At 43.4% G+C, this 14,113-nt stretch overlaps 1 protein-coding gene across 1 annotated transcript in view; it reads left to right on the top strand.

The window, feature by feature from the left end:
• The window catches only part of Fam3b (family with sequence similarity 3 member B), a 30,374-nt gene that overhangs the window by 5,315 nt on the left and 10,946 nt on the right, over positions 1-14,113 (top strand). The window contains exon 3 of the mRNA XM_021210017.1: positions 12,662-12,785. Within this exon, the coding sequence (XP_021065676.1) occupies positions 12,662-12,785 (124 nt within the window). The remainder of the gene's footprint in view (positions 1-12,661; positions 12,786-14,113) is intronic.

Here is a 14,113-nt window from a genome sequence, read left to right as displayed (position 1 = left end):
GGCTGGCCTCGAACTCAGAAATCTGCCTGCCTCTGCCTCCCGAGTGCTGGGATTAAAGGCGTGCGCCACCACGCCTGGCAAGCCAGTGTATTTTTAACGTAGAAAAAGTCTAAAGATTAATTTGCACAAAACTAAGTAATGATTAAAAATAATTGTAGGTACCTTTTCTTTTTGATTAATTCATTTTTATCTAGGGCTGCACCACTCTGAGTATACCTGGTCTTGTCTGATCACAGAAGCTAAGTAGAGTCAGGCCTTGGTTAGAACGTGGAGGGAAGATTAATTACATTTATTTTAATAATAAAAAGTGAAAGGAACTTCGTTGGACTTGACTCTGATGGGGTTTTCAGTATAGGTTGTGTATGGCCTTTGCCTGTGTCTCACTCACCTACCATGCACATGGTGTGGAGGAGACTGGTATTACCTGTCAGCAGAGGCCACGGAGGAACATGAGAAGCTTGTTGCTGCCTTTATTCCCCTCTGCTTTTACATGTGCTTTCAAGTCCATCCTGCAGATGTGGCCTGGTAAGCCAGCTTAGAGCAAGGGCTCCTTAGCAGAGTGGTTTCAGCTTCTGCCACCCTGTAGGGTGTACTGGCTGTGTGTTGGCTTGTTCCTAGTGTGGAGCCTCCCCTAGGAAGAGAGAACTGACCACATGGGGGATAATTCATTCTGGTGTTAGCATAGACAAAGCTGGGTGAAGAGGAAAGCAAGACCTGTGCTGCCAGACCTCGCAGCTAGGTGTTCAGCGCCAGTGTTCCCAACATGCCTGGTGGGGCCTGCCTTGCTGAGACTTGAGCCCCACCCAGCCTTAGCTTGCAGTTACCATCAGGAAGTAGTCTGGAAACTGGGGACAGAGTGGGGCTCCTGCTCATTCTAGGAACTCTGCCTGTAGCCATTAGTTATTTTTTCAAAATTTAAAAATATTTATTCCCTACAATTTGTTTTGCATTTAATCTACGTTGAAAGAGTTGTTTTAAATGGTTACTAATATGATCACTGAGACTTTGAGTTACCCTTTAAACTTTTGCACGTGAGGCTAGCATCCCACTGTCTGTAGGGTATCTCACCAGACCTCTGTGAGATACCATGCAATTACTTGTACCGTAAAAGGTTGACCAGGAGCATTTCTCCACACACTTACCTTAGATACAGAGGGTGCTCATAGTTGATAATTTGGCACTGAGAAGCAGTAAGCACGCTGTAGTTTGCACTGGGGAGGGGAAGGGGGCGGCTAGTTATAATACAAAGGTCACTGTGAGGGCGGATGAGATTGCTGCAGGGCAGAAGTGGGAAAGTAAATGGGCTTTGCCTGGATGATGACAGACAGATGGTTGCAGGACTTTGGCAGGCTGGAGGCCTGAGAGTGAATTGTGTAGAGCGTTCTTCTGACTGGAAGCTATTTTAACTAGAAGTCAAGCTGAGCTCTTGCACACCCCAGGACACAATATGAGACACAAGATGGTTTATTCAGCATGACAGTTTCACGACATCAGGTCTTATGTTGAGGTCCTTGATTATTTGGAGTTTTGTTCAGGGTGAAAGGTGTAGGTCCAGTTTCATTTTTCATGTTAAATACAAGTTTCCCAGAACTCCATTTGTTGAAGATGCTGTCTTTTCTCTAATGTGTATTTTTTTTTGATATGTTTGTAAAAAATCAGGTGGCTGCATAAGTATGGATTACTACCTGGGTCTTCAGTTCTATTCTGTTGACCTGTGCTGGTACCATGCTGTTTTAAGACCATGGTTCTGTGGTATAACTTGAAATCGGGTGTGGTGATACCTCCTGCCATATTCTTTTTGTTTACATTGCTTTCGATATCCTATTTTATGTGTGTATGTGAGGTAATATAGATTTTATATAATCTATATAAGTGATGTTTAAGTGTGGTATGTATAGTGTATGTATGAGTGTGGTGTATGTGTTTATATATGTGTGGTGTGTAAGTGTGTTATCTGAGTGAGTATGTGTGGTATGTGATCTATGAGTGTGTGTGGTGTGTGAATGTGTATGTGGTATGTGGGTGTGTTTGGTATGAGTATATGTGGTGTGTGAGTCTGTTTGGTGTATGTGTGGTATGTGTGAGTGTGTGTGTGGTATATGTGTGTTTTATATGTGAGTGTATGTGGTATATGAGTGTGTGTAGTGTGTGGCATGTGTAGGAGTGTGTGGTGTATGTGAACGTATATGTGTGTGGTATATAAGTATGTGTAGTATGGTATGTATGTGAGTATGTAGTATATGTGTGTGAGTGTGTATGGTGTGTGTAGTGTGTGGTGTGTGTATGAGTTTGTGGTCTATATATGTGTACACGTGGTATGTGTGTGTATTGTATATGTTACCATTTAAATTTTCAATTTTTTTCTATTTGCATGAAGAGGCAGAGTAGCTATGGAATGAGAGTACCCTGAATCTGTAGATTGATTTTGGCAAAATAGCCATTTCCACCCAATTAATTATTCTAGCCCAGGAGCATGGGGTTTTTTTCAATCTTTTAATATTTTCTTCAGTTTCTTTCTTTAGTGACAGTGGCTATTCTCTGTGCCTTTAGCCTGGGATGGGGAACACTTCTTAAGGGACTAATGTAAAGACTAAGCACTCCTCGAGGGACCATATGCACAGGTGAACAGGTGACCCAAAGTGAAGGAGTTTGACACAAACGGCAGAGTTGCTAAGCTCTTATTCTTTTGGGGGGGGGGAGATGGTCTTATGGGGTGTTTGTTTCCATATCTTGTGAGCCCAAGGAAGTCCTAATTCCATTCTTTTTTCTCCTATAATGGATTGTGATTTTTTTTTTGTGAGAGTTGCCATGTATGTGATAGTAGGGCAGCAGGTGTCTGCCTGCAAGGAGACAGCTACACTGCTTCATAGGAGCCCCTAACCATGCAGGCTGAGCAGCTGTAAAAACCGTATCAAATCAAACCTGTAAACTCTGAGTCCTTTGAGGTGTGGTGGTTTGAATAAGAATGGCCTGATAGACTCCTATCTTTGAATGCTTACTCACCAGGGAGTGGGATCAGGAGGCATGGCCTTGTTGAAGGCGGTGTGCCACTAGGGGTGAGTGGGCTTTGAGGTTTCAAAAGTCCATGTCTCTCCTCTCTTCCCCTCCCTTCCCTTCCCCTCTCCTCTCCCCTCTTCTCCCCTCTCTTCTCCTCTTTCCCCACTCTCTGAATCAAGGTATAGCTCTCAACTGCTGCTCCAGCACCCTGCCGTGATTATACTGGTACTAAACTCTTGCCACTGTACGCACACCCCCAACTAAATGCTTTCTTTTATAAGAGCTGCCTTACTCAAGGTATCTCTTCGCAGGAGAAGAGTGACTAAGATCGGAGGTTTTAATGCTAAGAAACTCTTGTGAAAACATTTCATTTTGAAATAGATTATTAAAAAGGTACTTTTTGTGTGTTTTATATGAAAGAAGAGCCAGGGTATGTTAAGTAGAGCCAGGTATGGTGAGGTGGGAGTGATGCCTCTATGGGCCCATGCTGAGGCAATCCCTTCTCCCTGAGGTACCAGCCAGGAACATCTGGAGAGAGAGGGGAGAGGGGGAAGGGGAGAAAGGGAGAAAGGGAGAAAGGGAGAGAGAGAGAGAGAGAGAGAGAGAGAGAGAGAGAGAGAGAGAGGAGAGAGACAGGGTGGAGAGAGAGGGGGGAGGGAGTGGGGATAGAGGGGGAGCAAGAGCAAGGGGACAGAGCAGGAGCAATAGAGTAAGAGAGAGAGGAGGGGCAAGCTGCCCCTTCTTTAGTGAGTCAGGCACACTTGGCTATTGCCAGGTAACTGTGGGGCAGAGCCTAGACAAATGCCAATAGAACAGGCAGGCTCCTGTTTGCTTGTTAGACTGGTCAACCCACCTGGTCCCAGAGCCCCAACCACTTTGACAGGTAGATGAAGAACAAGGAACAAGGAATAGCCTAGCCAGAGCCCAGTCCATGGCTGCTCTGAAGGTATGTGTGGCTTTGGCAGTGAGGATCTTCCCATCCCAGAGGAAAAGGAGCTGTCTCCTACCAGCTCAGAACTTGTCACCCCTGCCTGGAAAACTGTCACATGATCAAGATAGAGCCCGCATGGTTTTTGGGACTGTCACTTGCACTCTTGGTGCTAGGTGCTGTGGAACCAGAGCCCCCAGAGGACTAAGGGAGGTGGGCTTATGAAATAGCAGCAGGGAGGAAAACTCACCCCACTGGCCTTGAAGCCTTACAAAGTGTGTTTAAAATTTTGATAAATTTGAAGGAAATGGACTTGGAAATGGTTTGCTGTTATGTTTACATTGCAAAATATATTTTAAAGAGCTGGTGTGGTGACTCACACCTTTAATCCCAGCAGTGGCAAAAACAAAGGCAGGTAGATCTCCCTGAATTCAAGATCAGCCTGGTCTACATAGCAAGTTCCAGGCCAACCAAGGCTACACAGAGAAACCTTAACTCTTATGTATCTACATATGTTAAAACTGTTATTTAATGTGTTTGTTGACTCAGTCCTGCAGCTGTAATGATACCCTGCAGGTATAAATTATAATACACACCAATTATGTTATAAACTTTTTCTGTGTTTGGGGAAAGAAATGTTCTTTTGCTTCCTTGTTCTTCCCCTGTTATTCTGAGATCTAATGACTAATTTAACGTCTCACTGCTTTCTGAGTGTTATGGGGTTTACAGAGCCAAGCTCTGGGAACAATCAGTCTGCTACTGCCCTTCTCACTTCTGGGAGATCTTGGCACAGCCATCAGATTCAACTTTCTTGCTTTTATTTTGCAGCTGGATTTATAACCAACTTAAACTACCTTTTGTGGTTTCTTTCCCTGCTTCTTATATCAATTAGCCACACGGTTGTGGTCCTGTCCTGTCCTCTAGTGGTGTCTGTCCTCTGGGACCTAACAAGTGTATGATGTCCCTAGGGCTTCTCTTTAAACAACCATTAGGGCCAAGGATCCCTTACCCCTATAACCACAGCATACACCCACTTCACAGCCAGCTGAAGAGGTTTTGTATCCAGCATTCTGGCTACAAGGCTGTCAGGAATGGGGAGGTGTTTGTCTCCAAAAGTGATCCACAGGCCAGGTGTGTGAGGCATATCACTGCCCACAGGGAAGTTGCCACACCTTCTGAGAACCATTACTGTACTAAAGGGAAAACGTGTTCCCATCTGAGGACCCATCGCTCTAAACTGAATTTATAGATGTAAATGTTGACAAAGTTGGAAACCAGAAAGCACTCACTTTTAAACTGTGTTTATTGCATTTAAAGATATTCTGCTCCACTCATTTCCAGGTGAATACCCAAGGGAAATCATTATTAAACCTTGAAGATTGTTACTAGGGGCTGGGAACATGACTAAGTGGTAAGAGTGCTTGCTATGCAAGCATGAGGACCTGAGTTCAAATCTCCAGTACCCACATAAAAAGCTGAGCACAGCTGGGCTTGTCTGTAGCCCCAGAATTGTAGAGACAGGTGGATCCTGGAAGTTCATTGGCCACCTAGTTGTGCCAAAGCATCAAACTTCTGATCCTGTATGAGACTCTGTCCTAAAGGAATAAGGCAGAGAATAGTGGACACCTGGTAGCATCCTCTGTCATCTGTGTGTGCACCTGTGGGTGTGTTAACCAGAATGCCCACAGGTATTCAATACACACACACACACACACACACACACACACACACACACACACAATCTTTTTAAACTGTTAAATACACTAGAGTGTTAAAATGTCTAAATACTGGAAAGATGATGCATATACAACACTTTTTCATGTTAAGAGTTGAATAGTTGGTTTAAAAGCTTGTTGTCTGGAGCTTGACAAGAGAACCACATTAAGTACTTGAAATTTAAAATTAACACACTATGCTGTTTAAATGTGTTCAATCCATATTCTGACACTGCAGATGCCTTTGTGTGTATGGAAAAGTCCAGAAGTGTTGCGATGATCCACAAATATTTTCTGGCTATAAAAAATCTTGTGCTTCTGTTTTCAATTGTTATTTGGAGCTGGCAGTACCAGGCTAGCAAGATATGTAAAGGGCACTTTCTCACCTGTCCTTGAAAGAAAGATGAGCGGCTATAGGGGAAGGCAACATTTCCCAGGCAGCCCCCAAAGCCAGCTGCTTGAGTAAGGAATTAAAGAGCTGGCAGCTGGTCCTGGGGCAAGAAGTATCAGCAGAGATGCAGGCAGATGCAGAGGTGCAGGCAACTGTAGACAGATGCATAGGCGTAGATGAAGGCAGGAGGGGGAGGCAGGTTGGAGCTGGAAAGCAGGCAGTGAGAACTGTGTGGAGAGATGCAGTGGAGACGTAGGGTTAAGTTAAAGGCCAGTGGAAAGACTGCCCCAGCAAAAGGTCAACAGCCTTATTAAACTTTATAGATGTCTCCGTGTCTTAAGTAAACCTCAAACAGGATCCCAAGAAAGGCCAACGATACAGAAGGACATGGTTGTAAAGATAGAATAGTAAAGATTCCTTCTCAAGAGTAAAGCTTTATAGGATTTTTTTTGTCTAAAAAAATCAGAATCTGTAGAAAGAGAATTAGTAGAAGCTGATCAGAGCCCTGTCCTTGGTCTTAGGGTCTCCTGTGGTCCTCCTCTCTCTCTTTACAGTAGATGTGCACCTCAGCTTGTTCTCGGTGTGCACCCTGTGTGCACCCTGTGTGCACCTCAGCTTGTTCTCTGTGTGCTTTGCTGCTGACCCACACCCCAGCTCTACCCTGGTGTTGCCCAGGACTGTGAAGGTGCTGTAATATGATTGGATATTAACATTAAATCTCTGATTTCCTGAAGAAATTTTAAAAAGTGAAGGAAACTGTAGGTTAGAGTCAACAAAATACAGTTAAAAAGATATTGTGGGGGATGCTGATCTGGGGGACCGGGCTGAAGAGACAGAGTACAGGCCAAGAGGAGCCTAGACCAGCCTGAAGAAGAGGAAACCATCTTTGCCATTTTTCTCCTTTTAGGTACAAAGGACAGTGGTCACCAAGAAGCCATGTCTAGGGCCATGTCCATCAGGGACACAGTAGCATACCCAGCATCATGACAGCACTCTGAACCTTGACTTGTTCCAAAAGGTTCACCCCATCACAGTTCCTATCTTTAAAAAGGAAGCATTACCCTCATGAACACATGTGCATTTGCTGTGGCAGAGGTACTGTGGTCATAGGACAACTTTTGAGAGTTGATGTATGTAGAAGTCAAGATCAAGTCCTCAAGCGTGGCATCAAGTTTTCCTCTGTGGATCTCTCTCACTGGCCTGAATGGCTCTTTTCAATAGACTCATTAATTTTAAAATTCAAGCGTAAAATCTGTATGCACATGTGGATACAGCGTGACATTTTGATCTGTGCAAATACTATGGGATGGCTAAATGGAGCTCAACAGCAAATCTTTTGGCTGGAAGTTGTGTTACATGTTAAAGATACATGCAGGCGGCCCCTGTAGCAATTTTCAAGTCTATAACACAACACATTAAATTAACTACTTCTCATGGCAAATCTCTTGATCTAACAGGCTCAGATTTGACACACATATTCTCTGACAAAGCTGTTCCCATCTCACTCCTGCATGCTTTAACTTTCCCAGGCTCTGGTGACAAATTTCTGTTGTGTTTCTTCACTCCTTTAGACTACACTTGTGAGGGAGGTTTTGTGATATTTGCCTTTCTATTCTTGCCTTATTTCATTTAGCAGGATGTCCTCCAGTTTCCCCAAAGTGACAGGATGTGTCTTCATTTTTAAGGCTGAGTAGTATTCTATTGTGTACGCGTATGAGCACAGGAATGCAGTTTCTCATTAGCACACTGACTTCGTCACCTTCAGAAATACCCAGGAAGATGCAGGGAAAATGCAGGAATGGGATCTGGACGCCATCCAGGCCACCACTTTGCCTGTTTTAAAATCAGGTTTAAAATGTCACTTGTCATTTAACTTCTGGGGTTCCTTATGTACTTTGGACCTTAGTCCTGTATCTGATAACTGGCCCAGAACTATTTCCTGTTTTTTGGTCATCTCTTTCTTTACACTATGTTCTCCTTTGTTGCCTGTGCTTCTGTGCCTTTGAGGTCATTTCAGAAAAGCCATTGCCTGGCCAACAGCACTGTGGGTTTCCCCATGTTTTACAATTTCTGCTTTTACACTCAAGTCTTTGATCCGTTTTGAATTCCTGCTGTCATGTAAGATGTGAGATAACCTGGCTTTATCCATCTGTACAAGAATCTCTAGTTTGTAACACCGTTTACTAAACAGTCTCTTTCTCCTATTTGTGTCAATGCATCTCTTCCAAAATTTGAAAGACTGAATATGAGGGTTTTTTTCTGGGCTCTCTCTCCTGTTCTGTTGGTTGATATGTTTGTTTTAATGACAACAACTTGTTGTTTTGATTGCTAAAGCTTTGTAATACATTTACATACCACTTCTAGATTTCTTTGGCTCTTAAAGATTTTTTGTGGTCCCACATGCAATTTTTGTTTTTCTTTCATTTTACTAACTCTCTCTCTCTCTCTCTCTCTCTCTCTCTCTCTCTCTCTCTCTCTCTCTCTGTGTGTGTGTGTGTGTGTGTGTGTGTGTGTGTATGTGTGTGTGTGCACGCGCGCGCGCGTGTGTGCATGAATGTGGAGCATGTGTGTGAAGGTCAGGGAAAAATTTAAGGCAGTGTGAGTTCTCACCTTCTACCATGTGGTTCAGGAACTAAACCCAGGTCAGTGTGTTTGAACCATGCCCACTGAGCCATCTTGCCAGCCATGCAAACTTTCTATCTCAGTGAGGAACGACATTGAAATTTTGAATCTGTGGATATCTTTGGAAGTATGAATATTTTCAGAATACTAATTATTCTAGTTCACAAACAGGCCATGCTACTTACAATTGTCTTCTCTTTCTGTTGTGTAGTTTAGAACATACAGTACATCTACTTTCTTAGTCGAATTTATTCTCAAGTATTTTACTGTTTTATAGAAATTATAAATTAGACACTTACCTCAGTTCCTTTTGGATTGTTAGAGTACAGAAATATTTATAATGGTGTGTGTGTATTTGTGTGTGTGTGTGTGTGTGTGTGTGTGTGCGTGTGTGCATTTTGTGTCCTGAAGCTTTACTGAATTTGTCAGTTTTAACAGTTTTTTTGCGGAGTCGGTGCTCTCTATTGGATCATGCCCATAACAAACAGACTACATAAGTTTTTGACTTATTTTGATGTTTTACTTCTCTCTCTCTCTCTCTCTCTCTCTCTCTCTCTCCATATATTTTCTTTATTTACATTTCAAATGTTATCCCCTTTCCTAGTTTCCCCTCCAAAAATCCCCTACCCCTTCTCCCTCCCCCTGTTCCCCAACCCACCCACTCCCATTCCCAGTCCTGGCATTCCCCTATGCTGGGGCATAGAACCTTCACAGGACCTAGGGTCTCTCCTCCCATTGATGGCCAACTAGACCATCCTCTGTTACATATGCAGCTAGAGCCACAAGTTCCACCATGTATTTTCTTTGATTGGTGGTTTAGTTCCAAGGAGCCCTGGGGGTACTGGTTAGTTCATATTGATGTTCCTCCTATGGGGCTTCAAACCCCTTCAGCTTCTTAGGTACTGTCTCTAGCTCCTTCATTGGGGACCTTGTGCTCTGTCAAGTGGATGATTCTGAGCATCCACTTCTGTATTTTCCAGGCATTGGCAGAGCCCCTCAGGAGACAGCTATATCAGGCTCCTGTCAGCAGGCTCTTGTTGGCATCAGCCATAGTGTCTGGGTTTGGTGGTTGTTTATGGGATGGATCCCCAAATGGGGCAGTCTCTGGATGGTCGNTNCTTGTGGACGTTGTACATCGTGGTGCGCACTAGGCTCCGCACCACGATGTACAACGTCCACAAGCAGATGTACCACATTTTCTGTATCCATTCCTCTATTGAGGGACATCTGGGTTCTTTCCAGCTTCTGGCTATTATAAATAAGGCTGCTATGAACATAGTGGAACATGTTCATCCTTATTACATGTTGGGTATATGCCCAGGAGTGGTATTTCTGGATCTTCCAGTAGAACTATGTCCAATTTTCTGAGGAATCGCCAAACTGATTTCCAGAGTGGTTGTACCAGCTTGCAATCCCATCAGCAATGGAGGAGTGTTCCTCTTTCTCCACATCCTCATCAGCATCTGCTGTCACCTGAGTTTTTGATCTTAGTCGTTCTGACTCATGTGAGGTGGAATCTCAGGGTTGTTTCACTTTTCTTTCTTGCATAACTGCTGTGGCAGAGGCTTCTAGCAGTACATTTAATAGATGTGGTGAGATGGAGTGCCTTTAACTTGTTCCTAGTTTTGGGTGGGGGGGAGGGGGGAACCAAACCTGTGGGCTCACTGTGTTGAGTCCTTCTATATTTAATCTATGGAGAGTTCTATCATAAAGATGTTAATTTTTATCATGTTTTCTCCTCCTTATCTATTGATACCCCAGTGAGACCTTTTCCTTTCATTCTTTCTGCATGGTCTCATATTTATTGATCTTTATGTGCTGAACCATCCTTGCAAACTGGGAAAGATCCCACTTTGTGGTGATGAGTGACCCTTCAGTATAGTCCTGAATTTGGTCTATTGGTATTTGGTGGAGGATGTTTATGTCTATGGTCATCAGAATTTGGCTTGTAATTTTATTTCCTGGCAGTGTCCATTTCTGGTGTCAGTATCAGGGTAATGGTGGCCTCCTGTAATGGTTTGGAAGCCTCCCCCTCCCCTTAAAGTTTTTTGAGGCGTTTGAGAAGGAACTTTAAATGTCTGGTAGAAGTCAGCAGTGCAGTCATCTGGTCCACTTATTCAGTCTCTGTTTGTAATTGGTCTGCTTGGTTTTCTATTTCTTCATGATTTGGTCTTGGTAGGTTGGAAGAATATACAGAGTTCTTCTAGGGTCACCCTGTTGTGGCGTGAGGCTTGCTCATCTGAGTAGCAGCCTCTCTCCTGTGGCATCAAAATTTCTCTTCTTCCATATATGATTCTATTTGAATCTTCTCGCTCACTCTCTTTTTAAAATCTAGTATGCTAATTTTGCTGATTTTTTTCATAAAACAAGTCTTTGCTCCATTGATCTTTTCTGTTTTCTGTCTTCTCTATTTTACCCATTTCTGCTCATATCCACCTTATTTCTGTCCCTCTCCTTTCACAGGCTTAGTTTTTCCTCTTTGTTATGGTTCTTTGAGAAGAATATCAGGGTGTCTACCTGAGAGCCTGCTTTTTCCTTGATGTGGGTGTTTATTGCTTAAACATATCTTTTATAGTTATTTTTGCTGAATTGCATACATTTTAGTATCTTTTTGTTGTGTTTTGTTTTAATTGTTTCAGGATAGTGATTGATGGATTGTGGCAAATAGCACAGGCTGGCTTTGAACTCACAACAATTCTCTTGCCCCAGCCTCCCAAGTACTGAGCTACAGGGTGCACAATGTCCTATTAAGATAGTTTAGATTTTCTCCTTTTATACACTGACTGCTCAGGACCCTGTTGTTTAGCTTCTGGATTTCCTTATGTCTCATTTCACCATTATGCTGTCAGAAAGCATTTAAAACATTTTAAAAGATTAAAAAAATATTTGTTAGCCAGTGTGGTGGCAAATGCCTTTAATCCAGGAGGCAGAGGCAGGTGGATCTCTATGAGTTTGAAGCCAGCTGGGTCTACGTAGTGAGTTCCAGGACAGTCAGAACTGTATAGTGAGACAGACAGACAGACAGACAGACAGAACAAGCCAGGCACTGTTGACTCATGACTTTAATCCCAGCACTTGGGAGGCAGAAGCAGGCTGATCTCTGAGTTTAAGACCAGCCTGATGTACAGAGTGAATTCCAGAACAGCCAGGGCCACTCAGAGAAACAAAACAAAACAACCAAAAATAAAACAAAATAATACTAATAAATAAATGAAATCAAATTTTATGTATGTGGCTATTTTGCAAGTATAAATGTCTGTGCACCTTATGGGCACAGTACCTGTGGAGCCAGAAGAGGGCACTGGATCCCCTGGAACTGGAGTTACAGATGGTTGTGAGCCACCATGTGAGTGCTGGAAATTGAACCCTGTCTCTGTGCAAGAGCAGCCAGTGTCCTTAACTGCTGTGTCAGTTTTAAAGCCCAAGTAATCATTTCTATATTCTTTCAATCTTAGGTTTGTTATATTTTATTTTATTCCCTTACACGAGATGTTCATTGGAGAATGTTCTAGTTGCTCTCAGTATTTTAGCAAAGGTCAAGTATGGCAGATGTTCTCTGTGTGCTTGAGAGAAGCATGCAGTCTTCATCTGTGGGGCAGACATACAATGTATATCTTCTAGGGTCACACGTGAAGTAGAGTTCACGTTTGCTGTGACCTGAAAGCTTGAGTCCATCGGTGTTCAGTATGTTGTAAGTGAGCAGCTGTGGGCTTGAGTCCACCGGTGTTCAGTATGTTGTGAGTGAGCAGCTGTGGGCTGCTATATGAACACCTCTGGAATTGCTGCCCATGCTCAGTATCCCAGGCTGTTACCAGAGGACAAAATCAGGTTACATCAGGCGTGTGTCTTGAGAAGTATTCCCAGGATACAAAAGCAGCTGCCAACTTTGCTTTAAGGGTTTCTCCACCATACTAGGAATTAGTCCTGGAACAGAGATGTTACTACCAGTGGCCACACAGAAGTCACCTGTGTGAAGGGACTGTGATTGTCCTGTTTTTGTCTTTACAGCCCCAGCCCCCAGAAGACAAAAATGTGACCATTGGTCTCCATGTCCTCCTGACACCTATGCCTACCGACTGCTCAGTGGTGGTGGCCGTGACAAGTATGCCAAGATCTGCTTTGAGGATGAAGTGTAAGTACTGTGTATAAGAGGATGGGTGTCTGCTGGGCTGTGTCCCTTCTCCTCCCTCTTAGGCTGTAGTTGTATGTTCCTAACCTCTGGCAAGGCTAAGACTCAGATGGGGTCCCTGGGGAAGGGTGATGGGTGTCTCTGAGGGTTTTATGTGTCCTTGGTTGGATTTTCCTAGTCTCTTTTGACAGTTGTTCCATGTAATTCATCAGTGAAGCCACCCAGGCTTTGCCTTTTCTTTTTGAGAAGATTTTAACTACAAATGCAGTTACTTAGTAGAAGAAGCACAGGATCCTCCAAGTTGCCCCCTACCGGATTTGAGCACAGCTCTGCTCAGTTTCCGGTGATGCTCTACTTTAAGCCTGTGCATCTCTAGAGAGAGAGTGCATTTAGTCGGGTACAAGATGGAAACTCAGATTTAGGTCTTGATGAGCTCAGTACCTTTCAGATTACCTTTATGGCATTCATACTTATCTCTTATCTCAGAATTTGTACCCTCGTGGGCCCTGTTTTATCTTATTTTGGCATTTTGAGACTTCCTTTTTTTTAAAAAATTATTTTATTAGATTTTTTCTTCATTTACATTTCAAATGTTATCCTAAATGTCCCCTATACCCTCCCCTGCCCTGCTCCCTTACCCACTCACTCCCACTTCTTGGCCCTGGCATTCCCCTGTATGGGGCATATAAAGTTTGCAAGACCAAGGAGCCTCTCTTCCTAATGATGGCCGACTAGGCCATCTTCTGCTATATATGCAGCTAGAGACACAAGCTCTGGGGGTACTGTTTAGTTTATATTGTTGTTCTACCTGTAGGGTTGAAGACCCCTTCAGCTCCTTGGGTACTTTCTCTAGCTCCTCCATTGGGGGCCCTGTGTTCTAACCCATAAATGACTGTGGGCATCCATTTCTGTATTTGCCAGGCACTGGAGTAGCCTCACAAGAGATAGCTATATCAGGGTCCTTTCAGCAAAATCTTGCTGGCATATGCAATAGTGTCTGTGTTTGGTGGCTGATTATGGGATGGACCCCCGGGTGGGGCAGTCTCTGGATAGTCCATCCTTTCGTCTTAGCTCCAAACTTTGTCTCTACAACTTCTTCCATGGGTATTTTATTCCCTATTTTGGGGAGGAATGAAGTTTCCACATGTTGGTTTTCCTTCTTCTTGATTTTCTTGTGTTTTGGAGATTGTATTCTAGGTTTCTGGGCTAATATCCACTTATCAGTGAGTGCATATCAAGTGAGTTCTTTTGTGATTGGGTTACCTCACTCAGGATGAATTTCATAAATTCATTGTTTTAAATAGCTGAGTAGTACTCCATTGTGTAAATGT

Source organism: Mus pahari, chromosome 12 (genome assembly GCF_900095145.1).
Source record: "Mus pahari chromosome 12, PAHARI_EIJ_v1.1, whole genome shotgun sequence".
Classification (NCBI taxonomy): domain Eukaryota; kingdom Metazoa; phylum Chordata; class Mammalia; order Rodentia; family Muridae; genus Mus; species Mus pahari.
The sequence above is the reverse complement of the archived record's forward strand: the minus strand, read 5'-3'. Positions and strand labels throughout refer to the sequence as shown.